General features: G+C 38.4%; 1 protein-coding gene and 1 long non-coding RNA gene across 3 annotated transcripts in view; both read left to right on the plus strand.

Annotated features, from left to right (window-relative positions):
* Positions 1 to 1628: 1628 nt before the first annotated feature.
* On the plus strand, positions 1629 to 2960 carry LOC143371690 (uncharacterized). The gene is made up of 2 exons (XR_013086089.1): positions 1629 to 1795; positions 2670 to 2960. It is a non-coding gene; the product is annotated as an uncharacterized LOC143371690 (long non-coding RNA).
* A 1400-nt stretch (positions 2961 to 4360) lies between these two features.
* LOC143371630 (organic cation transporter protein-like) overlaps positions 4361 to 26534 on the plus strand; it is a 43917-nt gene continuing 21743 nt past the window's right edge. The window contains exons 1-3 of one of the 2 annotated variants that reach the window (XR_013086079.1): positions 4361 to 5159; positions 19120 to 19303; positions 20594 to 20852. Coding sequence is in view for 1 of the 2 variants with exons in the window: in XM_076817031.1 (XP_076673146.1) it covers positions 4831 to 5159; positions 19120 to 19303; positions 20594 to 20852 (772 nt within the window). In the remaining variant the exon portion in view is untranslated. The remainder of the gene's footprint in view (positions 5160 to 19119; positions 19304 to 20593; positions 20853 to 26534) is intronic. The other variant, XM_076817031.1, reaches the window with a different exon arrangement.

Consider the following 26534-nt stretch of genomic DNA (forward strand, 5'->3'; position numbering starts at 1 on the left):
TTTACCCCACTGCGGGGCTAGTTGATACGTTATTCCCTTTTCAATTTTTTTCATTTTGTTTTTGAATTAATTACTTAATAACAAATATGCCAAAATATACTTTGGTCCTTCCTCTTTAATATACAGTAACCGGAAACTTGAGAAAGTACATATAAAATGAATGAAAAAATGTTATTTTGAGGATCAATTTGGATGTATCAAAATTATTTACTTTTTCTCTATATAAACGAAAATAGTTAAAAAAAAAAAATATTGTTAACGTCAATGTACACACACGTACGCTGGATCGTAGGAAAGAATTGGACAACAATCTTCACATATCTGGCTCAAATGGGGCTGCATATATACGGTGTCGAGATAATTCGTTTGTATCAACTTACCCCTGTATCAACTAGCCCCGGTCTCCCCTATATGAAACTTGATGATCTAGATGTAAGGGACTCGAACGACAGTTGGAGCCTTATTTTTACTCCTAGGAAGGTATTTTTCACTTTACAAATGCTTTCTCAACCATTATTTGCTAAACTTTTGCCAGTGAAAATGCCCTGAATTCACAATTTTCTCAAGTTATAATTTATTTCTTTAAAACGGTGTAGTGAAAACAATTGAAACTTGGCAGATAATTTCATCTACCCATATACTGCATGTAAAAAAAAAATGAAAACATTGGTACTATTTCTTCAACATTTTGGCAGCTGTTTTATCTGTCAAGGTCGTCTCTTTCCATAAGAGTACGTGTAAAATCAGTGAAAATTAAAATCGTTATAACTCAGCAGTCATTCAGTGAATTTGTTTAAAATTTTTTGAGCACATCAGGTAGATTAGAAAGAGCAATCTCACAAATTTTCATCAACTTGGTACCATTTTGTAGATAGGTCCAATACATCCTTAAACTGTCTGAATTTAATGTTATATTTACGCAGAAACATTGCACATAACATTAGCGAGCAAAATGTCGAAAGGATTCTCACTGGCAAAACGAAATCAAAGTTCTGGGATCGTTAAGTCCGATCAACATCTTAGAAAACGGACATGTTCAGTTTGCATTTCGCCACCTTTTTTTATAAATAAGTAATGGAAACAGTTATGAGCAATCTTTCTTTCTCTGATCTAACAAGGGTAGATCTCGAACCGAGAAATTCAAAAAATTCTGAAACTTCGTGAATATGTAGGGGATTTCCTCCTGATTACAACGGAATTTTTGTTTTCTGCCCAAATTCACTCTAAGGGGGTGTAATTGGCACCCCTGAAAATCAGGTTATTTTCCGATTTTGTGTCGTAACTCGCGAACTATAAGAGATAGAAAAAAAGTTTCAAGACAAAAGTTACTTCTTTTAATTAGATCTATCATATGGCAAAAAAAAATATTTTACAGTTCACGAGTTATAACAGAAAATCGGAAAATAACTGGATTTTCAGGGGTCAATTACACCCCCTTACAATGAATTTGGGCAGAAAACAGAAATTGCGTTGTAATCAGGAGGAAATTCCCTACATATTCACGAAGTTTCAGAATTTTTTGAATTTTCGGCTTCGGGATCTTCCCTGTTAAGATTGAATCAGCGATGGCTTTTTTCAACATTTACATTTCTCAGCAGCGTTTAGTATTATTTCCATAAACTTTTCAGAAGCTGGCGAGCAACATGCCTACGCGATACAGATTCCGTAGCGTAGCCGTGGATAGTGAAAGGGGTGCAATAGGATTAAAAAGAAGAAACCAGGCCACGCACGGCATAGCTATTATGCCTCTTGGAACAGGTCCCGCACAGAAGGTTCAATGGATTATCCTGATTACGTACGTGTCTATTTAGCGTGCAATACGATCATCGTAATTATTGCAGTCGCGAACACTTCTATCGTACCAAGCATTCAGTATCGCGTGTTTAGTTGTATTTTTATCGAAGAACGTTTATTCAAGGCAATTGTTCAATTCAAAGATTTAGGGGGACTAGGCAGTCAGAAACTCGATTTTTTTGTACCTTTCGAAAGTACCACCCTTCCCGAGTAAACTGCCGTTTGGTTTATGATAAAATTCGCAAAATTAAGGATTTTACAGCCGAAAAGATCGAGCGCGGCATATTTCCTCTTCGTTTCGCAGTGATTGCGAGAAAACGGAGGTACAAGTCGATTTGAAAAAAATTCAGCATGTGTGAAACATGTCTAGTTACGACTTGAACCTACGCGTAAGTCTGTGAAAACTTCTGTTTTGACCAAAAAAAAAAAAATAAAATGGCTCCTTTCCCTGGCGAAAAATCAAGTTTCTTTAAAATTTGCCGTTTTACAGCCGCCATTTTTGTAATTTTTATTTCTTTTCTTTTTCAATAGGTTCAGGGCAGAATGGGGGTCAGGGTGAAGTATCAATTTCAGAGGATATTTCACAATTCAATTTCTTGCGGCCAGAATCACTGCAAAACTGCTCCAGAAAAAACACCTATATATGAGGCAACTGTAGCGCTGTCATACATATGTATATATTATTGAAATAATTATTTTTTTACTGTTTATAGTATTAACAAACATTACCCAAAAGTACTAGTCACAATTTGTATTCATCTCCTTGTAATTAATTCGCGAAAAGTACTTGATTTTCGAGCGATCTGACTGCCTAGGCCCCTTAATGCTTAACAAAAAGGTAACGCTTACTTCATCGTTCGCTTATATAATAACAGGGTGAAGAAGAACGTGGAAAAGAAGTTACCAGCCCATTGTCAATACACATGAGATTAGATTATTCTTTGTAGAAAAACATTACAAACGTACAATCGTGTGAATCGTTTAAGTCAGCCGATTGTTTACACACCCCACCTTTGTGATCTTGGCAAGATGCAATTATATAATTCAAAACTCGTACTTGGAATCGTCCAGGTGTGCAGATTGAGACTGTAAGAACCGAAATTGGCTTCTGGACGTCAGGAACTTAAATAATGCTGTATAAGTAGATTGTTTGAGTCTCGGTAACAAATAAAGGATATAACGATTTACTTGGATCAACCCCATTTACATTGTTATACAACAGCCTCGGTTTAGACGTCTAAAAATAATTATTTCTCAAATAATATTGAATACGTAAGAAAGTTGTTTATATAAAGAAGTGTGAAAAATGTTAGCTGATAATTTGAGCGGACAGTTTGTAATGTATATGTTTTCTTCACAACACTTACGATTTACGAAATTACAGCTATTTAAAGTTTTACTGCTTGATACGACTATGTGTCTCAAATGAATCAAAGTAAAAGACCTCCAGACTTGAATCCTTTAAACATCCTGTACGTATAATAGCGGACTTTTATTTATTATGAGATTATTAATTTCTGAGATATACTTTTTCTTTTAATAGAACCATATGTTCCTGTTAGATCCATTTTATGTTACGCATGGAACCACATTTAATAAGATAATTCAGTTGCGCTTTTGATGATCCGTTTATGAGGATTTTGTATTTCCACAAGCTTAGGAATATTTTATGGAAGATGTACCCATCAAGCGAGGAATCGTTTATATTTTCACAAAGAAACAAATCCCTGCAACGATAATCTTGCAAAAATTCAAGTTTTAACTTTTTAACCGATTTCAAAAAAGAGGAGTTTATAGATGCAATCCGTATGTATTTTTTTTTTATATGTTTGTCCCCGCATAACTCTTTAGCATATGGGCCGATTTTGATGAACTTTTTTTATTTGAAAGAAGGCGATGCCCCGGTTGTCACATATACACTGCATCAACATTGGCCCAATATTTTGCCAGTTCTGGTTAATAATATAAACTATTATTAACTCGCATATATCATCAGCATTTTCTGCCAATATAAATAAAACTAAAAAGTTAAAAAAAAATTAAAACCGACTTCAAAAAAATAAAAATGCGCTAAAAAGTAAAAATAATTTTTTCCCTTATTTAATCTACGACTCTCATATTTTTTAAGTCGGCGCCTCATCACTTGCACTGTGTAAATCTGGCGCCGACTTAAACAAATTAATAGTCGTAGATTAAATAAGGGAAAAAATTATTTGATACTTTTTAGTGCATTTTTATTATTTTGCAGTCGATTTTAATTTTTATTTAATGTGTAAACAACTTTGTTTCTTCAATAGTTGGAGAACTAGTAATCTGCATACACTTATCATAAAAATGGATTAGCAACTAATCGATGTAACTCCGAAGGTTACCTTGTACGGCAATTAAGCGAGCAGCATCTTGTAAAAGAAAAGAAGAGTTCACTATCTAATGGAAGAGCGCAGAGGAAATTAGTCGATTACCAATGACGAAGATGATTGAGGCGTGATCTGCGATCTGTTCAATGCCACTTGCAGAGCAGTGAATTCTGCTCACTAGGGAAAAGAGAGGGAGTACCTCTCCGCCAGTGGCTATATAGCCAGCCACAGAACCGATCATTTCAGTTCTGAACTCTTCTGTCAGGACTTGTCCTCTTTACTTTTTCTTTCTATTCCTACGTCAGGCCAGCCTGACTTCGTCGACGAGTGTCTGAGATTCTCCAAAGAATCCTCGCGATGCCGACAGTAAACAGTAAGATCCACACAGCTGATACCGCGCTTTAAAAAGTCTTTTCTCAGATAACGGGCAACGCTGTTATCGACGAAGCGCGCAGATTAATTGGTGTGAAACGATTGTCTGTTAAAATGGAATCAGGACGGTTCATTCGATAATGCACGTCTGTGGGACGATACGTAAATTTTAATAAAGAAAAGGAGATCGAGTTCCTCAAGTGCTGGCAGAGAGCTGGATGAGCACGGAGAAGGCAGGCGCCGAGTTATTCTCTCCTTTTCGAGTTGCCCTCCAGCTTTAATCGGCGATCTTTGACTTGGAACGAAGATGCCTCCGCAAGAGAAATTTGAGACGCCTGTTCACTTGAACAATGCCTGCGACAACAACGTGGCAGTCTATCAAAACACGTTGAGCCAGGGAGTACACCAAGCCGATCAGCACGTTAAACGGGAACAAGACATGAGGGATATGGACTTTGACGAGCTGTTGCCCTACGTTGGAGAATTTGGCCTCTATCAGAAGATTCTGTTCATCCTGATGATCCCTTTCGCCTCGTTCGTCGCATGGGTGTACTTTTCACAAATATTCATTACGCTGATACCAGCTGAACATTGGTGCTGGGTACCAGAACTTGCGAACCTCACTGTCGACGAAAGGTGCGTGAATTGTTTCAGTTGCTTTCTCACAATCAATCAATCGCCAACCATAAAGGCCGAGTCAAAAAGATGAGCTCGGCTGCTTCTTCAAAGTGGACAATCGTGTCTTCTTGGTTTCTCATAGTCCAGTAGGTGCAGTTTTCTAAACATTATCTTCGGTTTGTCGGGTGAAGTGGAAGAAAGCTAATGTGTTGAAAATAGTAAGTTCAGTTCGTTGATTATGGGCAACATTTGGTTAATTTCAGAAGGAGCTAACGGAAAGCGTTAACGGAAGTAACGTATTAAGGGGTTATACCTAGTCAGGCGGCCGAAAAGAGGCGGATATTTGTGATTTTTTTTTGAAGAAGCGGAAGCGTATATTTTTACAAAACTTTTTGCGCTTAAAAGAGCAACATTTAAAGAACATTTGGTAATTTTTTTGTAGAAAAATATTCGCGTTTATAATAAAGTAACAACCGACATCCAAGAAGCATTTTTAAAAATTTGGTTTTACGATGAGCAACTGCCATTCGGAACCAGATTATCTAAAGTCAAAAAACAAAAAAGATTTCGTTAGTATATTAATGCATCCTTAGGTTGACGGAGAGAATTTTCCGAAATATTAATTTAAAACAAAATAGCGGCTATTTGAAGTTGAAATCCTGATTTTTTCGTGCAAAATGCTTCTTGGATGTCGGTTGTTACTTTATTATAAACGTAAATATTTTTCCACGAAAAAATTACCAAATGTTCTTTAAATGTTGCTCTTTTAAGCGCAAAAGGTTCTGTACAAATATAGGCTTCCGCTTCTTAAAAAAAAATTCACAAATATTCGCCTCTTTTCGGCCGTCTGACTAGGTATAACCCCTCAAGGAAGTACACATTTCAGTTAAATAATGTCATTCTTTGGTTGAAATCGAATTTATTCTCCATTGCCAGTTGAGGACTTTTTTACTTTAATGACCATAGCGAAACTTGACACAGGATTTGTGCTTCGAGTGCATGAGAATGTAGGGTAGACCGTTAAACCATATACCATTCCACCTAAGAGTAAACCGACGTCCTTACCGATTTGCGACCGATCTATGTAGCTCTCACGGATCTGACACACGCGATTGGTCGTAAGTAGCGTTTTCCCTGCCGGTTTACTACTAGGGCTAGAACTACTTGTCGAATTTTTCGGTATTCGATTATTCGAATATTATTCGAATATCCAAGTATTCGAATACTATTCGAATATCCAAGTATTCGAATACTATTCGAATATCCAAGTATTCGAATACTATTCGATTATCCAAGTATTCGAATACTATTCGATTATCAAAGTATTCGAATGCAATTCGAATATCCAAGTATTCGAATACAATTCGAATATCCAAGTATTCGAATACTATTCGAATATCCAAGTATTCGAATACTATTCGAATATTTAAGTATTCGAATAGTACGGTGTGAATTATAAATCAAGTTTTTTAGGTTCATTTGTCAGGTTGAAATCTTGTAAGCTAATTTTGACCCACTTCAAACCATACTATTCGAATACTGATGTATTCGAATATTCGAAGTTTACTCGTAGCATTCGAATACTTGTGAAATATTCGAATATTAAATTATTCGAATAGTCCCAGCCCTATTTCCTACCAATCCACAGTATATCCCTGTGCGGAACGAGTCTACTCTTAAGTGGAATGCGGTATACTTATAACCGATACTAGGGGTGTAGAACGTTACACAGTTTTCGGGGTACGCTTTATTATTTCTAGTATTTGCCATTCAGATTCGAACTGAGTTCTTTTTCCAAATATCAACTTGCTTCGACTTGCGCTAACGGCTGCAAAACTTAGCGGCCAAATCGGCCGTTAGTGAAATCGGTGATGATCGGCTACTATCGCGCTCCATTTCGATCGTGCGCGCGCAGAAACATTGCTACAAGAACATTTTTATTTTATAAGTTAAATACAACAATTCGTTTTCGAACCGATGTTCACCAATGCGTTTCTGCTTCCTTCGGTGAGTGCTGCCATAAAATACGAGCTGGCAACTGGAAGTGTTCCAGAATTTTACCATTCACAGCGAGAGTTAACAAATACTAACTTGGAATTGTCTGCTGCTAATTGATTTAAAATCGTCGAAGAAGGCTCTGTTTATATTGCGTATGCCATAGTATTGTATTCACACGACGGTGGCGTTAGAACCGTGTCATTGTATTCCAATCGATAATTACTCCAGAAGCAGACTCTAGTGGTCTGGATTTTATGAATTACGCGGGAAACGATGATTCATACGGCTATGCTGCATTTATTACGGTATTTGCGTACCTATGCGGCGCGCAAAGTAGTTTTTACAATCCTGGGCGAGCGTCTCACAGCACGTACCGCAATTAATTAATGTTCCTGGTTCGATCTCGGATAATGCGCCGAGCAATGGCAAGAAGAGCGCAGAAACTATCATTTGGATGCTGATGAAAAATGCGGTTGTATTGCGCCACTCAGGCAGGCTTGCTTCGTTGCATTTATTAAAAAAAAAAATTCGTGATTAATGATTACCGTCGACATTTAGTAGCTGCTTCGCGATGCAGAATAGGTAGCGATGAACCAGATTCGCATTCCTTGCGTAAGTGCATTGTTACTTTTACCACGGAGGTAAAAAAAAAAAGAAATACCATCAACAAAGAATTTCGACACTCTATGTCCGATAGCCGTTGCAAACGATTTCCCAACGTGGTAAGATCGTTGTCTGACTTCAACGGCGATTTCTACCTTAACCGTCGAAGTTGCCGCGTTGTTGTTACGCGTGAACTGGCAAATTGAGTATCCCTGAAAACTGAAATGCACCAACGGGTATCACGATCATCTGGAAAGTGTGGAAACACGGTGACGAAACGTCGCAAGTAACTGGACTGCACCTCCGTTTGGTTACGTGATCGCGTAAGCCGCACTGTAGGTTAACAACCTTGGTGTTATTCAAATAATGTAACACTTCAGCCAGGTAGCTAGCATTCCATAAAGGTCTAAATAAAAAGGCATCCTATTCTCAGGGAGTGACAGGTTGGTTCCTTCGCGCGATCTGTCTCGTATTCTCCGCCATTCCCCCAACGAAACTCCGACAAATTACGTAATGTAAATTCTCATCAGTCCTTTACTTCAGCAACGACATGGCATTCTATTAACACAATCACCGGCGTGGAAACATCAAGTGAAACACCAACAACTGAAAAAGAATCCACCCACATTCGACCGTTCGAGTAGGCGCTTGATAGTTTGCGAGACACATACTTAACAGTAAAGATGGAATACAATAATTATTGAGGAAGTGTCTGAATAGATTTGGGTTCAAATGATGATAAAACCAATTTAAGTGTGAAAGAGATGATTATTAGGCGCAAATAAAAGCGACAGGAAAAAGAAACGCGTGCCAAAAGGAAACTGGGAATAGGTGCTCTAGACCTAGATCTAGGCTTGGAGCGTACCTGCTGGGTTATATTGTTTGAAGAAGTTTGGAAAGACAAGCATTTAATAGCGTTGCTAATCTATGTATCTATGCAAACAACCAAGCACGAGTCAGCTATAATATTTTTAGAATTTCTATCTATTTACAATTAGTTTTGTTAATGTAGGTAGGTGTGGCGCTAGGTTCATGAGGTGTCCTAGCAAACCGTCGCGTTCTATGCTTATTGGTTTACCGCAATTCGTTGACAATTCTTCAGCAAATTGGGGGAAACTGCTTCAGCGATTTTAAGAACGCGAAATTGTTACAGCACGCTTGCTAATCGCCCGTCTTTTGCCTGCTCTCCGGTGCGAGCTGGCCGTCGCAATTATTAGGAACGTCGTAATAAATTGACCACACAGGGAAACGTGTTCGCGCGTACTTGCATGGAGAAGCATTGTCGCGTGTAGCGCAAGAATTCGTTGAGAAATGTGCAACGATTTACAAGAAACCTTCGTAGGAATAATGAGAGCGTGAACGCGAAAGATAGCACTAAACACGTAACATTTTGTCTAACATTCTGTGTTAATTTCATGCCAAATCGACGCCAAATGGGTACTTACATTGGGCTGTACCCATAGAGTTTTCTTTAGAAACCTACCAGTTTTTATACCCTGCACTATAAACTCCATGATTTTGCAACTCTGAAGGAAAGATTTTTGCATGCTCCACGCTGGGGTCAATTTGATCACTAGATGTTATACATACAACACGTGGAATTCATTTGTTTGTACAAGTAATTAGCGGTTTACCTAGAAGCAACTTCTTCCACACTCCACCGTAGCTATGAACTTGTTCTGTTTGCTAGCTTCTGCGAACTAATTTTTGTTCTCAAGTAATTAGTTGCAGCTATCCTCATAGTAGCTATCGCACCCCAACTATGCCATGTCCATCTGTTGATCTGAATTAACGCTACAATTTGTGGTAATATCGTAGTCCTCCTTCTTCTATTTTAAGCAGCATCAATCGCTGGGTTCCCCGATTATTTAGTGTGTGGGAATCCCCGGTTTCACGTAGATTTTAGAGCCATTCCAGGGAAGAGTCCAAAATCATAACAGACGTGAATGTATGATGATGATGTCAGGATTTATTGCACACTAGCTTTGCTACTCGGCTTCGCCCAAAATTTAGATTCTGATTTTATAAAATTTTTTTTTTTTGAAAATGGTCACATTCATCTGGATTTGTCAGGCATAGTGAGCTGAGGCACATTCCGTGATCTCAGAGTTTATCGTTCGAAAGTTTTTAGGCGACAGACAGACAAACAGTATATAGGGTCTTTCCGGGGTTTCCCGGCATGCTGCAGAAGCATGATCTACACGTGGAGATAAGAAAATGCTATATATGAAGTTCGGCTGTAAACGCTGAACTTTGTTTATTACAAAGTTATATGCAAATGTGGAACTTACAGCAAGAGGGGTGCAGCTCCATCTTTACCAACTTCGAGTAAATTTGAAAAAACCTGTTTATAAAATTATTGCTTTGACTTAACATTAAAAAGAGAACACTAATTAAAAAAATATATATTTTCATACAATAAGTAGTAGTTATTGAGTTGATAAGTTTTTATTTCTATTTTTGGCAAATTTTTCAAATCCGGAGCATTCGTATTGCGCAAAACAGTAATGGGTACAGATTCAAAATTTGCAATAAATCGCTCATTTATTATCGGATTTACATGCAACTTGCACCTCTCTTGCCGCAAGGTTTTCAAGTATTGTACGCAATATGAAATATATTATGTAGGTATTAAGTAGCAACGGCTTAATTTCTCATTTCAACACGGTCGAACTTTCATGTTCTGCAATCCAAAATTCCGTGTCATACCTACATATCATATTTCATGCTGCGTTCAATATTTACTTATAACCTTGTAATAAAGCATATAACATTCTCTTCTTATTCTCGATTGTAGATTATACTCCTGCAGTTTCTCGGGGAAAATTGGAAACACTCTGTATACCTGCATTACCTACCTTAAATTGGTGTGAATACGATGCCCTGAATATTATTAATAAAACCTATTCTCTAATTGTGGTTATGTTTTAATGCGATAGATCTTGAACTGTTTAATAGGTGAGAGTAAAGTATGATTATTTTAACGATCTTTTATGATCTTTTTGTGATATATTATAATCCGCGAGAGTTAAAATGTGATGGAACTTAACTAGATTGCTATTAAATACAAATCTTATGGGGATCTGACATGGGGGCGGGGCCTAGCCAAGATGGCGCCGATGTGGGTACAAGATACATGTGTTGTATATGCGATAATGTAGTTTTTTTTGCGAAAATGTTCCTTTCTATGCAAAGTATTTGTGATTGGGCAGGTTCAGATCCCGCTCGGCGGAATTTTTGCAACGCCACGAGAAGAGGCAGGGATTGATGTGTATCCAACGAGCGCTTCTACTTTCCGCCACCAGATGTCATTGAATTATACATATAATTAGAGTAATTATTCTTAAAAATAGTAATAATTTTATTTTTAGATGAAATAGTAAAATTATTCTTATGAAAGTGTTTATAATATTAATTGATGTTAATATAGGTCATGGTCTTACTGTAACTATATGAAATGGGTGATTAGATATTGTCATAATTTGATTCATTAAAGTATAAGGTTCTTAAAATTGAGAATACGTAAGATTGAATTATTGCAACTGAGATTTCTAGAATAAATAGTATATTTTGAACAATAATTATAATTGGTATAATTATTAGAAAATTATTTAGTGAATTACCGGTGGCGGATGTCAGATCCCAATAACGAATCCTTCTACCCAGTTTTATAATTCAGACTCACACCTACAGGTATTCATAGTCTGGAGTGTAAGAATAACCACCAACAGGGGCGGCTGTAGCATACTTGGCACCCCGGGCAAGATTATCATGGCGCCCCTCCAAGGGCACGAAAATCAATTAGCAGAACGGATATAAATGAATAAACGCATACAGTGGCGCCCCTACAGATTTAGCCCCCCCCCCTTAAAGCCGGCCCTGACCACCAATGTATATAGAGTTCATTGGATTTCTTCGGACGAACCGCAGTCACACAGTCAGTTCACACACTTTCCATATCTCTCATAGGTACACACATATTGCGCCTAGGAGGGAGCGTTTACACTGTACGAGTGCGGTTGGTTCGCGAGAATCAAGTAACCTCGATGTACGTGTGTCCGCGATTGTAACGTTGGAAGGAGGGGGGATGGTACGAATATTGAGTCGTAACACGAGCTTGCTACGCTTGCAGCTTTCAAAGATAGTTTCCAGATATTTAGCGGATACTTACTTAGCCGTTATCAACAAATGCAGCTAACAAACGAAATAGAACAATGTATGCGCTCCGAAGTCATCCTAGAACATCTTTGCAGACATTTCTATTAATATTCAAATATCTCTAATAGTTACGACGTTACGCAAATGTATATAAAATTCTAGCCAGTGAAAAAGTAATAGTAACAAAATTAAATAAATATTTCCCCGTCGTCTAGTCCAATTCTTGACCACAAATTCACGAATAAGTGTGCGTGCTACGTTAAAGTAGAAGTCTGTCTTTAATTCCATGTCGAATTATAAACGTTGTAACTTCGTTTTTCGAAACCAATGCATACTTAGAGAATCTAGTTTGGTCCTTTTCTAACTAAATGGACAATATGTAGAGTACGCTACAACTGTATATGCTTATACTCAGTGGCGCACTCTGGTGGTGAGGGGGGGGGGGGGGAGGGGTCATAAGGGAAACCAGGAAAAAGGAACATTCCGCTAGGAGATCGACGTCTCGCAAAGAACAGAGTATCAAGCACCCGAAAGGCGGAGAGAGACAAAGTATCAACGCGTCGCGCGTCGTCTGTCTGGTGCCGTTTCTCGCTCGCTTTTAATCTTGGGGGAGGGGGGGGGGGGAGTTTAACGGATATAACTCCCCCCCCCCAATAAAATCCTGAGTGCGCCACTGCGTATATAAGGTGAACCGCGTAACATGGTCACCTTTAGCGTTTTCGTTTTTAGTGGAGCGACCAATTTTTTTTTTTGGTCATAGATGACACGATTTGGTAATTATTTAGCGATTCCTCACCGATTTTGATGAAATTTGGATATGTTGTAAAACTCCACATTTTTAGCATTTTTTTCCTATACATGTTACCGTCCCTCGGCCTTAGTTTCCGAGATATTTGCGAAAAACTTCTGTTGATTTATTCCGACACAACGCATTCCACTTTCCAACTTGTCCCGGATATTAGTATAGATTGGGGTTAGATTAGTACGGGGGCGTGCGCCCGCACGCGGGCGCGTAAAGCGCGGTGGCAAATCGATGTAAGTTTGGAGATTTCAACTAGAAACTTGCGGATGCCCGGCAACCAACCCAGACTCTGTTCGGCGGCGCCGGCGCCGCCGGATATTAGGGTGCCTCTGGTTTTAAAACATAATTTTTTTGCTAGGAAGAGGGTGCTTTCGAGAGCACCTATTGGATGCGTGGGGGCTCCCGGCAACACCCCGACTCACATCGGGTCGCCACCATGCTTTACGCGCCCGCGAGCGGGCGCGCGCCCCCCGCACTGATCTGGCCCCAACCATGGGCATCCGGAGGGGGGTGCAAAAGGGGCAATTTATACTAAAAAAGGGAATATTTTTAATTTCCTATTTGAAATTTTTAATTAAATTGGCACTGCAAAATGGGTTAAAAAAGCAAGAAAGGGTATATTTTTCTTTACCATCATCCCAAAGTCGCCCCCTCCCCCTGGAAAAAAGTCTCCGGACGCCCTTGGCCCCAACCAATACTAATACCCGAGACAAGTTGAAAAGTGGAATGCATTGTGTCGGAATAAGTCAACCGTAGTTTTTTAGAAATATCTCGGAAAGGAAGGTCGAGAGGTGATGACATTAGATTTTTTCTATGTCTGTCATTTTCTTTTTCTAAATTGAGGCTATCAGCGGCAAAGTGGCGTAACCCACAATTTTGAGTGAATTGGCATTTCAGCCTAAACCACTTCTTCTACAGTCACTCACAAAAGTGTTCGTACATTATTTAACACTTTTTTAAAATTGCTCCAAATGACTTGAGTTTTTTTGACAAGCTAGAAGAGCATTAGTTCACTAGATGACGTGCCACGTCATTTAAAAAAATTCAGCTGAACGGAATAGTGAAAAAAATAGTAAAGGTCGTTTTTTAAACTTTTTATCCGAGCTTGTAATGAGAATTGAGAATTGAGAATTGAGAATTGAGAATTGAGAATTGAGAATTGAGAATTGAGAATTGAGAATTGAGAATTGAGAATTGAGAATTGAGAATTGAGAATTGAGAATTGAGAATTGAGAATTGAGAATTGAGAATTGAGAATTGAGAATTGAGAATTGAGAATTGAGAATTGAGAATTGAGAATTGAGAATTGAGAATCGAGAATTGAGAATTGAAAATTGAAAATTGAAAATTGAAAATTGAAAATTGAAAATTGAAAATTGAAAATATTTCTCAACTTTCGTGAAAAGAAGAAAACATGACACAGAATATGCTTGGAAGTGCTTTTAAAATCAGGATCAAACTGGCTCTGTGTATTAAGGTTCATCATCAACCGCTGATTCATATGATTAAATAAATTACTTTTTACTGTTTCTCGAGCATTTGACGTATGAAATCTGTCAGCGATTATTTTCCTTTTGTCACTCTTGGTATCGACTTTCCGTTTTCATAACAGTAAATTCAGGATGTAAAATGCACTGTACGTGTGCATAATACAATTATTCACGTCCTGTAACATGTCGTCATTCGTTCACTTCACACGCAAAGGTCAGCCGATGCGCGTGATTAATCGCAAAGTTGTAAGACACAGTTATGTAGACGTATCAGAGGTATCTGCCCTATCGTTCGTATTTTATAATATTGTTTTACTGTACCGATGATTCCTGTCCCAGAGTGATCGAGATCGTCATTTCGTAGCTGCGGTAACAATTTCCAATTTCAATGCGATCGACCGTTCGCAAATTTTCTACAATAGCTATTATTTAGCTCCGCCGGAAATATTTCGTTTATTATTACTGTGTTTCATTTTCAGTGTAAAATATTGGAAACTGAAGTACCTAAGTAACTTAAAAAAAAAACATTTTTTGGCACTTGGCTAGATTCATATTGTAGGTGACTGCAAGGTCAGCGAGGGGCTATCTATTTTGGCTTTTGATTTCCTTAAGGGGGTATACCCGTTTGAACCCTCGGAAAATGTATACATTTTGTGGATTTTTTTACAAGTCAACGGTTTGATGCAGATTTCCCGTTTTTTAACTATGTTTACATAGTATTATGAACTATTTATAAAAAAAGTTTCAGTTAAAAAACTATTGTTTTTCGGAAGTTACGGATACATGTCCGAAAGTCTCTCGATTTTAGACGGCTAAACGGTGGCCCTAAAAACTCGCGCTACGTTCAACCAATTTACTTCAAATTTTGCATGCAGAATCATAATAAGATTCCACATCGTCCAACGAAGGCGATTTTGAAAATTTTGAAAAATAAAGAAATGGTGAGAGATCAAAGGTAAAGTTAAATTTTTCTAAGAGAAAAATCCACCTTTTTCCTTTATAAATAATAAACGGGGAATCGAAATAAAAAAAGCCTTCGTTGGACGATGCGGAATCTTATTATGATTCTGCATGCAAAATTTGAAGTAAATTGGTTGAACGTAGCGCGAGTTTTTAGGGCCACCGTTTAGCCGTCTAAAATCGAGAGACTTTCGGACATGTATCCGTAACTTCCGAAAAACAATAGTTTTTTAACTGAAACTTTTTTTATAAGTAGTTCATAATACTATGTAAACATAGTTAAAAAACGGGAAATCTGCATCAAACCGTTAACTTGTAAAAAAATCCACAAAATGTATACATTTTCCGAGGGTTCAAACGGGTATACCCCCCTAAAAGAAGCGATACCAATAACAAGTAAAGTAATGTATGTACATGCAGGGTGTATCTTAACATGTGGGACCCACTTCAACGTTGGACGGGGGACACAAAAACGTTGAAAAAAGTTCATATAAACACGTCCCTATTTGACCTTGTTCCCGAGTTATAACCAGTTTTGTATTCTACTACTGTGCAACTCCTTATCTTTATAAGAAGTGTCCGAAATGGCCACGTTCGCCCTGACTGTAAGCCTATAGCGGTCGTGTTGCAGAATTTCTAAAAAAAATTAATAAATGTGATCAAAATGTGGTGGTGCACTGTGATGCATAAACCACGTGCGACGTACGACATCAAGTGGAAATTCTTGCAATACTTCACTCAATGGAATGCTTAAGAAATTTACAGAAAATTAACTTGTCAATTTCTCATTACGAAAGGCAAGTCCAACTACAAAGAGTTATACAAACATTTAGTAGAATCAGTTACACTATCTCTGTTTGCCAGCAAGAATCATTGGAGTACAAAGTAGTTATAACTCGGGAACAAGGTCAAATAGGGCACACGTTTATATGAACTTTTTTCATCGTTTTTGTGTCCCCCGTCTACTGTTGAAGTGGGTCCCACATGTTAGGATACAACTTGTATGTACGCATGTATTTACTTATGTAGGTATGGGACTGGTCAAACTGGACCCCTTATCCACCACGCGAGGCTTAACAATTTGGTTCCAAGAGGTCACGTCAGTAATTCCTATTTCCTATCTCATTGAAATTGTACGCGTTATTAAAATCGGTATAGCAATCGACGTTGCAAGATTTACTTAACCCTTAACTGGTATCCTGGGGTCAGTCGTGACCCCAAGCACGCAAGGTTCGCTGCAAAATATTTGGTTGTCCAAGTTTGTAAACTGAATTTCTAATTAATTTGATCAGAATAGTTTAACTTTCTACGTATCTATTATTTTATACATTACCTACGAACAAAATAGGTATTCACAGAGGTTGATCTAATGTCGACTTTACAAATTTCTGTGTCCTTTTTTATTCGGGGTCTGCCACGACCCCAAGATAACAGTTACGTTTGAAAAAACAGTATACCAGTTAAGGGTTAATACGTACTTATTTTGCATGGACCTAACCTAGACCTTTCTTTTTTTTCATAGAGGGGGAAAATGCATTTACGCATACCCCGACATTTGATGTCGGGGTTATGTGGGACTACCCGTAGAAATTGCGGACTACCCACTAAAAACCCCCTCTGAAGCCCTCCAAGGGCAGGCCCCAGTGCGGTACCTGGAACTTCTGACGTAGTACGTCGGGTACCGCTAAGACCAACCCGGACCTTTTTTTTTTTTTTTTCGTGGAGAAATCCCTAACGGATACCCCTAACCCTCGGGGGAGGGTCAGGGGTTATGTGGGGCTTGCACCCACTAAAACTCCACGGTGGTCGTCCTCGGATGCGGAGTAGCGCGCCTGAGGAGGAGGACTTGATGCGGGAGCAAGCTAGCGATTCGTCCGCTTGCCCCCCCCCCCACTCACGCGCATGATGTTGATGCATACTCCGCACCGATTCCCCGACGACTCGGGGACTTCCCTGGGGACCTAACCCGGACCTAACCCGGACCTAACCCAGAGCTAACCCAGAGCTAACCCAGACCATCTTGTATAAACCATCAGGTCTCATAAATCGCATTTGCAATGTTCCCAATGAATTCAGTCACTCGATCGGTCTTGTTTTCGTATCCATTCTATTTGCATATTCATCGCGTAAATTTACACAAACCCATTTTAAAATACCATTCCAGACAAATGCTTTTATACAATCTCTGAAAAGTGCCATCTTTATATTGCACGTTTCGAATTCATCTCCAATAACTCGAAACTTGGAAATCTTCTTCAATTTAATATTAATATGCATGAGTTAAATTGAAATGATGCATAGATAAATAAATCGCTTGTTTTAAGCTTATTCTTCTAAAGTTATTCTTCAATTGTAATGACAGAGCGTGTACTTGGAAAACTGCACAGTTATCATAGTTTGTACTGTAGATTATAAGTAGGTAGTTTCGATTGTCTGTATTTTTCTCGTAATGAAGCACTTCCCATAGTGTTATTATTATACGTTAAACAATCCTGGACATTAGCTACATCCTCTTCACATCAGGTCGTACTTCCTCTCAAAAGAATCTGTTTATTTACACCCACCAAACGGCGAATCTCCAATTTCATGAGGTTGAATTTAATAACTCGCTCTCACCTACGTCAAAATTTACAAGTCGAAACGAAAGCTGTATCTGTATTAGATTAATGCATTTGTAACATTTTCATATTTCCTTTATTCTATCTCGTAGGAACTGCTATTGGAATACACGCGGCCAATTAAGAAGGAAAAACGGATATGTGAACGAATCCAAGTTTTTATCGACAGCCACATGTCTGATTGCCTTTCAGAACTACTAATAACGCTGTCCAACAAAATTGAACTTTTTTTCTGTTCTGTAACATTCAATAGCCGCTTCTTATAGCTTTTTGTGCGCTGAAAACGAATCCGCAAACCGCTTATCGCCATCACCCTCAGTTTTCGAGAAATTCGATTTCGAAAAAAAATGCAAATTTTCAACTTTGAATGTCTTTTGTGTTTAAACAATAATAGTTATTCGGTTGCATGGTCTATCAAATTATTCTATGAACCCTCGCGAACACAACGATTTAAGTTATTTTTTAATTATAAGCATTTAAATATGTTTATTGAACCATCGAAGGGAAAATGACACCCGAAATGCACCAATTTTTGCAGATATCTTGCTATATATATTTTAAAAACTAACGATCTAGGAGAAAATTTAATTACTCCACGCGATGCAGCAGAAATTTTTCTTTCGGAAACCACGAACAGAATTGGGAAGTCACGTTTTGTTTTCAATACAGAAGCGAAATAGTTTGGCAAAACGTGCGGCGCCGACAGTGGTAGTCACGCGCGTTAAGCGATTGTGTGACGCTGAGCGGCAGTGTATCGCGCGCCGCCGTTGACTACCACTGTCGCCGCCGCACGTTTTGCCAAACTATTTCGCTTCTGTATTGAAAACAAAATGTGTCTTACCACTTCTGTTGATGCTTTCCGAAGGAAAAATATCTGCTGCATCGCGTGGAGTAGTCAGATTTTCTCCCAGACCCTTAGTTTTGGAAATAAATTTAAAAATATCTGCAAAAGTGGGTGCACTTCGGGTGTTCTTTCCCCTTTGATCGTAGTTTAAACATATTTAAATGTTTATAATGCACCAGTAACTTATATCGCGGCATTCGGGAGGGTTTATAGCATAATTTGACGTAACAAGCTACCGAATAACTATTACCGTTTCGACACAAAAGATATTCAAATTTGAAAATTTGCATTTTTTTTTCAAAATCGAATTTCTCGAAAACTGAGGGTGATGGCGACAAACGGTTTGCGGATTCGTTTTCAGCGCACAAAAGTCTATAAGAAACGGCTATTGAATCTTACAAAACAAAATGGCCGTTTGACAGTGATAATTATTTATCTACTTGCTGGAACGTCCACGAGCCTCGAAGTCCCTGAACTACTACAATCTCCCTTTCCTTCCTTTCAGACTCGCGTTGGCGATACCAATCGGTCACGATGGTTACTCGAGATGCAGCATGTACGATGTAAATTACACCCAGATCCTGCTAAATGAAAGCCACGTGCCGGAGTCGTCGTGGCCAACGAAAGCTTGCCAGCACGGTTGGGAATTCAATTACACCACTGTTCCTTATGCAACGGTGGCGACCGAGGTGAGACGAAATAAGTACTCGTGGCGCAGCTTCCCTCAGCCATTTTCGCCTCCAGTTTATTTCTCGCTCGAATATATTTCGCGCCTTCCCCGAAGCCTTTGTCAAGATCGATGCTCTCGAATGTATTCTTGGACCCTTTGTTCTGTCGAGTCTTGTACTGCTCTGCGGAATCAAAACTGTTCCTTTAAGAGGTTTCGAGCGGGAGGTTAAAAGAAAAGGCAGAAAGTTGGCTCGTTGAGCTCTAATATTTATTATAGTCATTAATTCTCACGAAGAGTTTTTCCTGTTTTGAAGGAGGGAACAGAAGCATTTCGTTGAATGCTTCTAACACTACATAGGTAATAGATGCTATACACCCCTAAATTCTTCGACGTTTTTCTGGAATCACGCAGAATATTTTTTTTTTGTTCGACTACGTATCGCTTTATGCCAAGTGTCTTACGCAACTGGGGCATGCTGTATCTTTAGAACGGTTAGGAATGGAGAAAAATATCATAAGGTGAAATTGAATGGTTGAAGATGGAGCATATTCTTGAATTAATTTTATGCCCCCTTGCGCATCATTTATGACGGTTTTCTCCAGCCCCAACCATTTTAAAGATCTAGCTTGTCCCAGCTGGGTGAGACGTCTTGTACGTATATTATATCAAATTATATTTTACAGTTCTGGATTCAATATTCCAGCGCGAAGTGAATTGTAAAGTGTCGGTTGCTATAATACATAAAGTGTTACAAAATCAAACGAAGGAAAAAGCGTGTGAGAATATTAACTTATACTTGAGCCTCGATCTACGTTCCTTTGATGATAATTGGGCATACTTGACCTGTGACTACAGTGAGCAAGTGGGAAATTGCCTCTGCTAGAGTAGGTATAGACTTTTCCACTCAATCGCGTTATCACTCCTTTAAAACCTTTTTTATGTAGTTTTGAGAATAATGCGAGGATGTTTAGTATCAGTGTTCCTCGCCCCTTGGCATTACATTGAATGTATAGATGAACTGGACACCGTAGAAGAATTAAGAGAATACGTACCTATGTATATTACAAGTGACTCAATCAACACGAATATGTATAAGACCCTTTTGTTGCCCTACCATCACGAACTACAAGTTGCAAGAGAGGAACGGAGTCGTTGATGATGATGAGATGTCTTTGAAATTTGTTTACGCTTATGGAACCCAACATTATCGGCCTGATTTCGTGGAGAAATCGCTAGTCCAGGTCCTAACAGTTCCTTGCCAGTTTTACAAATCACTCGAACGTAGATTCTCTGTTGATCTCTGTTGTAGTTAGGATGGGTGTGCGAGTACAGCGCCCTGCCCACTGCGGCACAGAGCATCTTCTTCGTCGGTGCGATCTTCGGGGGATTGATATTCGGCTGGGTGGCTGATCAATATGGCAGGATACCAGCGCTAATCGGGGCTAATTTAATGGGATTTTTGGCGGGAGTCGCCACCGCTTTCACCAATACCTTCTGGCAGTTCACGTTATGCCGTTTCTTCGTCGGATTTGCGTTTGACAATTGCTTCACCATGATGTACATATTAGGTAATCAGTGTTTTCTTGCTGCATGCGTTCATTCTCGTACGCTATGCTTTAATTTTAATCTTCCCCGCTAACAATGAGTGGATATTACTGTGCTTAGAGGGAATAGTACTGCTCGAGGAAAATAAAGAGTCAGAGTTCTTTGCCGATTGCGCAAAGACTAAGCGAAATGCTTTTTTCGTTTCGTAAGCACTTAAGGGGTCAGTCCACTGTGACGGTTTGAAAAATTAAGCTATTTTTAAAGATTTTTTTTCTCCGTAAATATAGCATATAATGCAATAAATCTTTTTGGTATTTATTAAGCTACTCTTATATTATATAAACAAAATTTAAAAGAATTTTTTTAATTTGTTTTAAAACTTAAAACGCAATTATCTCAAAACAACATTTTTTCCAATCAGTCTCAAATTTTTACACGTTATTCAGAACATCAGTGGCTATGCCCGGGACCACGGAAACCTTTTTGGATTAACCATCTCATACTTTTTACAAGGCAAAATGATTGAAAAGTTCACCGTATTTCGACATGTAAACTTCAAACCTCCGCCATTTTGTTATTTTTTTTTCAGTAAAAATAATCCTGGTTCCGGTGATAACCACGCTCATAATGATTACAACACACTTTAATTTTTTTGTTTCAAATGCGTCGTTCTCCCGGAATCACTTGCACCAACACTGCATCGCTTTCTCAAGGCGCTCACATCAGTGCGATATATATTTAAAAAAAAACTGTTAAAAATTTAAAATAGATTTTTTTTATACTGCCAATAAGTGTATGAATAAGTAGACAAAACATTATTTGCGTTGGACATTCCGTTTACTAAAAAATAAATCCTAAAAAATGACAATTTTTCACCACTTAACAGTGGACTGACCCCTTAAAGTTACAAAGTTCTAGCAGAATTATGTGTACGAAAAACATGGAGAAGTAGTAGCGCTCACGAATGCATTTAGCTACGAATTGATAGTTTAATATACAGGGTCATATAAAAAGATTAACTTTGATCATGGATTCTGTGTAATAAAGCATGGAAATAAGGTTACTTTTCCAGTTACATATAATGAAAAGACTACTCGTGGACTGTTGAATTCGTTTAAGGGGACGTTCCGGTCTAAAAGTCGATTTTTTTATTTCATTTTTCGAATGTTCAACCTTTTAGGAATATGTGTTTAATAGGATTTTTTGAAATTCGTAAAATTCCTGAAGTTATAGGCATTTGAGTAGCGGCAAATGCAGGGGTAACACCCGGCTACTCGGCACTCACGTAAAACTTTAAACGCGTTTTTCTCGAAACAGTGTTCCCAAAACGGTGGGACCTGTATTTCCAAAAGTTATTATCCGATTCGACTGAAACTTTTTTATTTTGAAGAATATACTTCTGGCTAGGAGGTATACCAGAATAAAAATACAAAAATTGAAAATTTATAATTTTCAAAGGCGTTGAAAGGATGAAGACTATAGGGAAAAAGGGATTTCAAAATTCAAGTGTCGTTATTTTCTAAAAAAATGTCATTTTGTGTTTCTTTCTGGTTTCCTCCTAGCCAGAAGTATATTCTTCAAAATAAAAAAAGTTTCAGTCGAATCGGATAATAACTTTTGGAGATACAGGTCCCACCGATTTGGAACAATTTTTTTACGCCTTGACTTTAACGACTCCCCAGTGCCGTCTGCAAAGATTAATTATAAAACAAAAAATATATTTCTGTAGCTTAGGACATCCTTAATACAATGCAAAAAGTTCCATTAATTTATATATAGTAGTTTTCCTTTAATTAATTCCTAAAGATCACCTTTTTGGGGGGGCTCTAGACCGGAAGGTCCCCTTAAAGGCAGCGGAGTGGTTATGAATATTTTGAGTCTTCAATATCACTGCTGGTACTATAACCACTACTATTTCTTCTCATTAGTTTAATAAACAAAATTCGTAGCGCAAGATTTCTAAGCTTTTTATATCACCATGTACATCCACAAGAAATTCAGAAGAGAATGCCGAAACAAGTTCAAATCTCTCTGGCTTTAGCAATTTTTCTATCCCCAATCAATTTCTAACTGATTCACAAGGTCATGTGTATATCTTCTCCTGCGTAGCCACATGGCTTCTCTCAAGTGCTAAAAAATATTTTTACAAATCAAGAAGATTTAGAATATCTGTCTTTACATCCATCACCATACACCACGTCGAATTTCACGATGCCGTAGTGACAAACAATGCACCAGGCAAAGATCTCTACTCTAAACGTTTCCACATGAGTGGGCACTTAAAATTCTTCGCGTCGAGCGATGAATTTCACGACACCACAGTGTTACTGGAAAATTGAACGCGTGATTGCTCTCAGTGTATCATATGTGGGATACAACGCACGGCTACGACCTCGATTGTGTAATCTATTATGCGCTGGAAACGAGTTAAGGGATGCTGTCGCATTCTGTATTGGCGATATGTATGCGGGTACTTTCCCAAACGCCATATTAATATACGGCTGACGAGCAGATCGATCAATTTTTTTCGCGTTCGTTGGGAACGCTTCATTGGTGCCTCGCGTGCAGTCAATTAGTACAATCGCTGCGTAGCGGTGACATTGGTAAAATTAGGAAGTTCGAGCAACAGCCAATTAAATGTCTCGATGGCCATGTGAACGCGGACGTTCGAATCTTGTCAACTTAGCCTAGTTTTCGATAGTGGAACGAGTCAGTTGACGGCTGTCGTAAATTCTTCCAGGCCTTCGAATTGAGTCATTGTGTCACGGTCCATGCACGCGCGAAAGTTGCGTTTCGATTTTCATTGCAGGAATGCCGTTAGCGGGGCACCTTGTTGCTTGCTCTAGGGAACATACCTTGACGCCCGTTCTACACACACACACACACGGTGTCCGTGTATATGGGCACAGAGTACACAGCATCACGTGTGGATGGCACGTGTGAAAGCGCCAATACAAGTGATAACCTTTGCGCCAATTAAACGGCCACGGTCATCACTATATACTTAGCATTCCACCTAAGAGTAGACCTACGCCCCTACCGATCTGCGCAGCTCCCACTGATCCGACACTTGCGATTAGTCGTAGCGTTTTCCCTCTCGGTTTCCTACCAATCAACAGTACGGGGTCAGCGTTTTATCCTGCAACCCGCGCTCGCGCGAACAGTTAAAATGGCAACAGCGCCTCACGGACGCATTCGTGAGACGCTGTTGCCATTTTACCTGTGCCAGTGACCGCTGGACAGCAATGATGCCCGAGTTTCGAGAAATTTGGGATGGTCTCTTTCAAATTAACGCCGCAAAGAGCTATTCAGAATTTCCCTGCCCGGGTTGAAAAATTTGGGGCCTTTTTCGTATAACTTTTGAACTATAAAAGATATTGGAATACAATTTGCGCCGAATAATGAGAAAATTATTTCCTCTTAATGGTGGATAATTTAACATATTTTACATTTACTTAGTTTTTTTCTATCAATTTTTTAACCATAATTGTTGTAAAAAGCTTTTGCAAATTGTTTATTTGCTACTGTATTTAATGCTGTTTTTAAAACTCGTGGTGTTGATAAACAATAGGCTAGTTGTTTGTGTATCATTATTTTCAAAAATTGAGAAATGAAAATTTTATTCAATTTTGTGTTAGTTCTGCAGACCTCAGAATCTATTGTTCTGGTTTTCTTTTTTATGATTTTATCCTTAATGCAGTGCATACCTAGATCGGACGTAAGGGGTAACTAATGGGGTGTGTCTTTGATTGTAGCGGTGTTTGGATTTTTTTTCTAGAATTTTTATGTCTGAATGTTTTAGCTACTCAACGCCACACCTATACCGTCTTCCGTTAATGTCATTTTTTGGAGTGATGCGCCATTATTGTGGCTTTTACACGCAGGTGGCGAAAAATCTCTCCGTAGAAGGGTATAGCGCCGCGATCAACTCTGTCGTAGCTAAAAATTTTTTCAAACCTCATTACAGTAATCTGGGGTGCAAGTGGTAAACCGATCATTAAATCGGAGCGCGCGGCTCGATTACCTGGGCCGGGAGATTCCCAATAGCTCTTTGCGACGTTAATTTGAAAGAGACCATCGTAAAATTTTCGGACCTCGGGCATCACTGCCAGAGTTGGGGATTATTCGACTAAATTGTTCTTTGATTAACCTTCGAATAAAAATTTCGAAAACAGTGAAGTTATTCGAGAATAACAAATAAATTTTTAGTCGACTAAATTTTTTGTCAACTAAATTTTTAGTCGTTAATCGTTCCTCCTTATTCGTTATTCGAAGGACCGTCGTGGCGACTAAGCGTCACGAGTAGGTACACTTGAAAAGTGTTCCCCTTGCCTCATGATACCCCCTTCGGCCCGGCCGGAGGTTGGGGGCTTCGGGGCCCGAGCCGGAGCGGCTCGGGTTCTGATCCCCGCTTATTCGTGGCGCTTAGTCGCCACGGCGGTCCTTCGAATAACGAATAATGACTACAAATTTAGTCGAATAAAAATTTATTCTTTATTCTCGAATAACTTCACTTGATTCGAAATTTTTATTCCAGTTCATTCGAATAAAAATATAGTCGAATAAAAATTTATTCAACTAATGCCCAACTGTGATCACTGCTGTCCAGCAGTCGCTGGCAGCTCTTCGCTGGGCCGGTGCATGGTCGTAGTAGAATGCGTCCGTGAGGCGCTGTTGCCATTTCACAAGTTCGGGCGAGCGCGGGTTGCAGAATAAAACGCTGACTCTGTGTATTTCTGCGCGGAACGAGTCTACTCTTAGACGGAATTCTGTATAGACGGAGAACGGCCGCCGTGATGCCGCTGTAAACCACGCAAAGATTATCACTTGTACGGACGCTTTCACACTGGCCGTCAACAGATGATGCCGTGCACCCGGTGCCGTTGGTATAAACGTACGCCATGTATGTGTGAAACGGGCCAAACACTTTGAGCCGCATCGACCATACATAAACGGGCGATAGACTTATTTATAAGATTTGATTTTCATGTCTTTTTAAATAAAGATTGATTTCCTAAAATTCAACGATTTCACCTTAGTTATCGAATTATAATATATAGGTACTGACAAGTTATGCTAGAATTCGAGTACTTTAACGCTTTGTCACGTCTTTTCGATATATCACTTCCCTTTTTCTCCTAAAAATGATCATATAATCATATAATCACATAATCATATAATCACATAATCATATAATCATATAATCATATAATCATATAATCATATAATCATATAATCATATAATCATATAATCATATAATCATATAATCATATAATCATATAATCATATAATCATATAATCATATAATCATATAATCATATAATCATATAAGCATATAAGCATATAAGCATATAATCATATAATCATATAATCATATAATCATATAATCATATAATCATATAATCATATAATCATATAATCATATAATCATATAATCATATAATCATATAATCATATAATCATATAATTATATAAGCATATAATCATATAATCATATAATCATATAATCATATAATCATATAATCATATAATCATATAATCATATAATCATATAATCATATAATCATATAATCATATAATCATTTTTAGGAGAAAAAGGAAACTGCAGACATGAATATTTTTCCAAAATTTTTTTACAGTTGTGTTTGGTTAATCAAAAGACAACTATCCCCCACCCAGGCCAACTGAAAATTCATATTTAAAT

The sequence above is a fragment of the Andrena cerasifolii genome, chromosome 7, assembly GCF_050908995.1.
Source record: "Andrena cerasifolii isolate SP2316 chromosome 7, iyAndCera1_principal, whole genome shotgun sequence".
In the NCBI taxonomy this organism is placed as follows: Eukaryota; Metazoa; Arthropoda; class Insecta; order Hymenoptera; family Andrenidae; genus Andrena; species Andrena cerasifolii.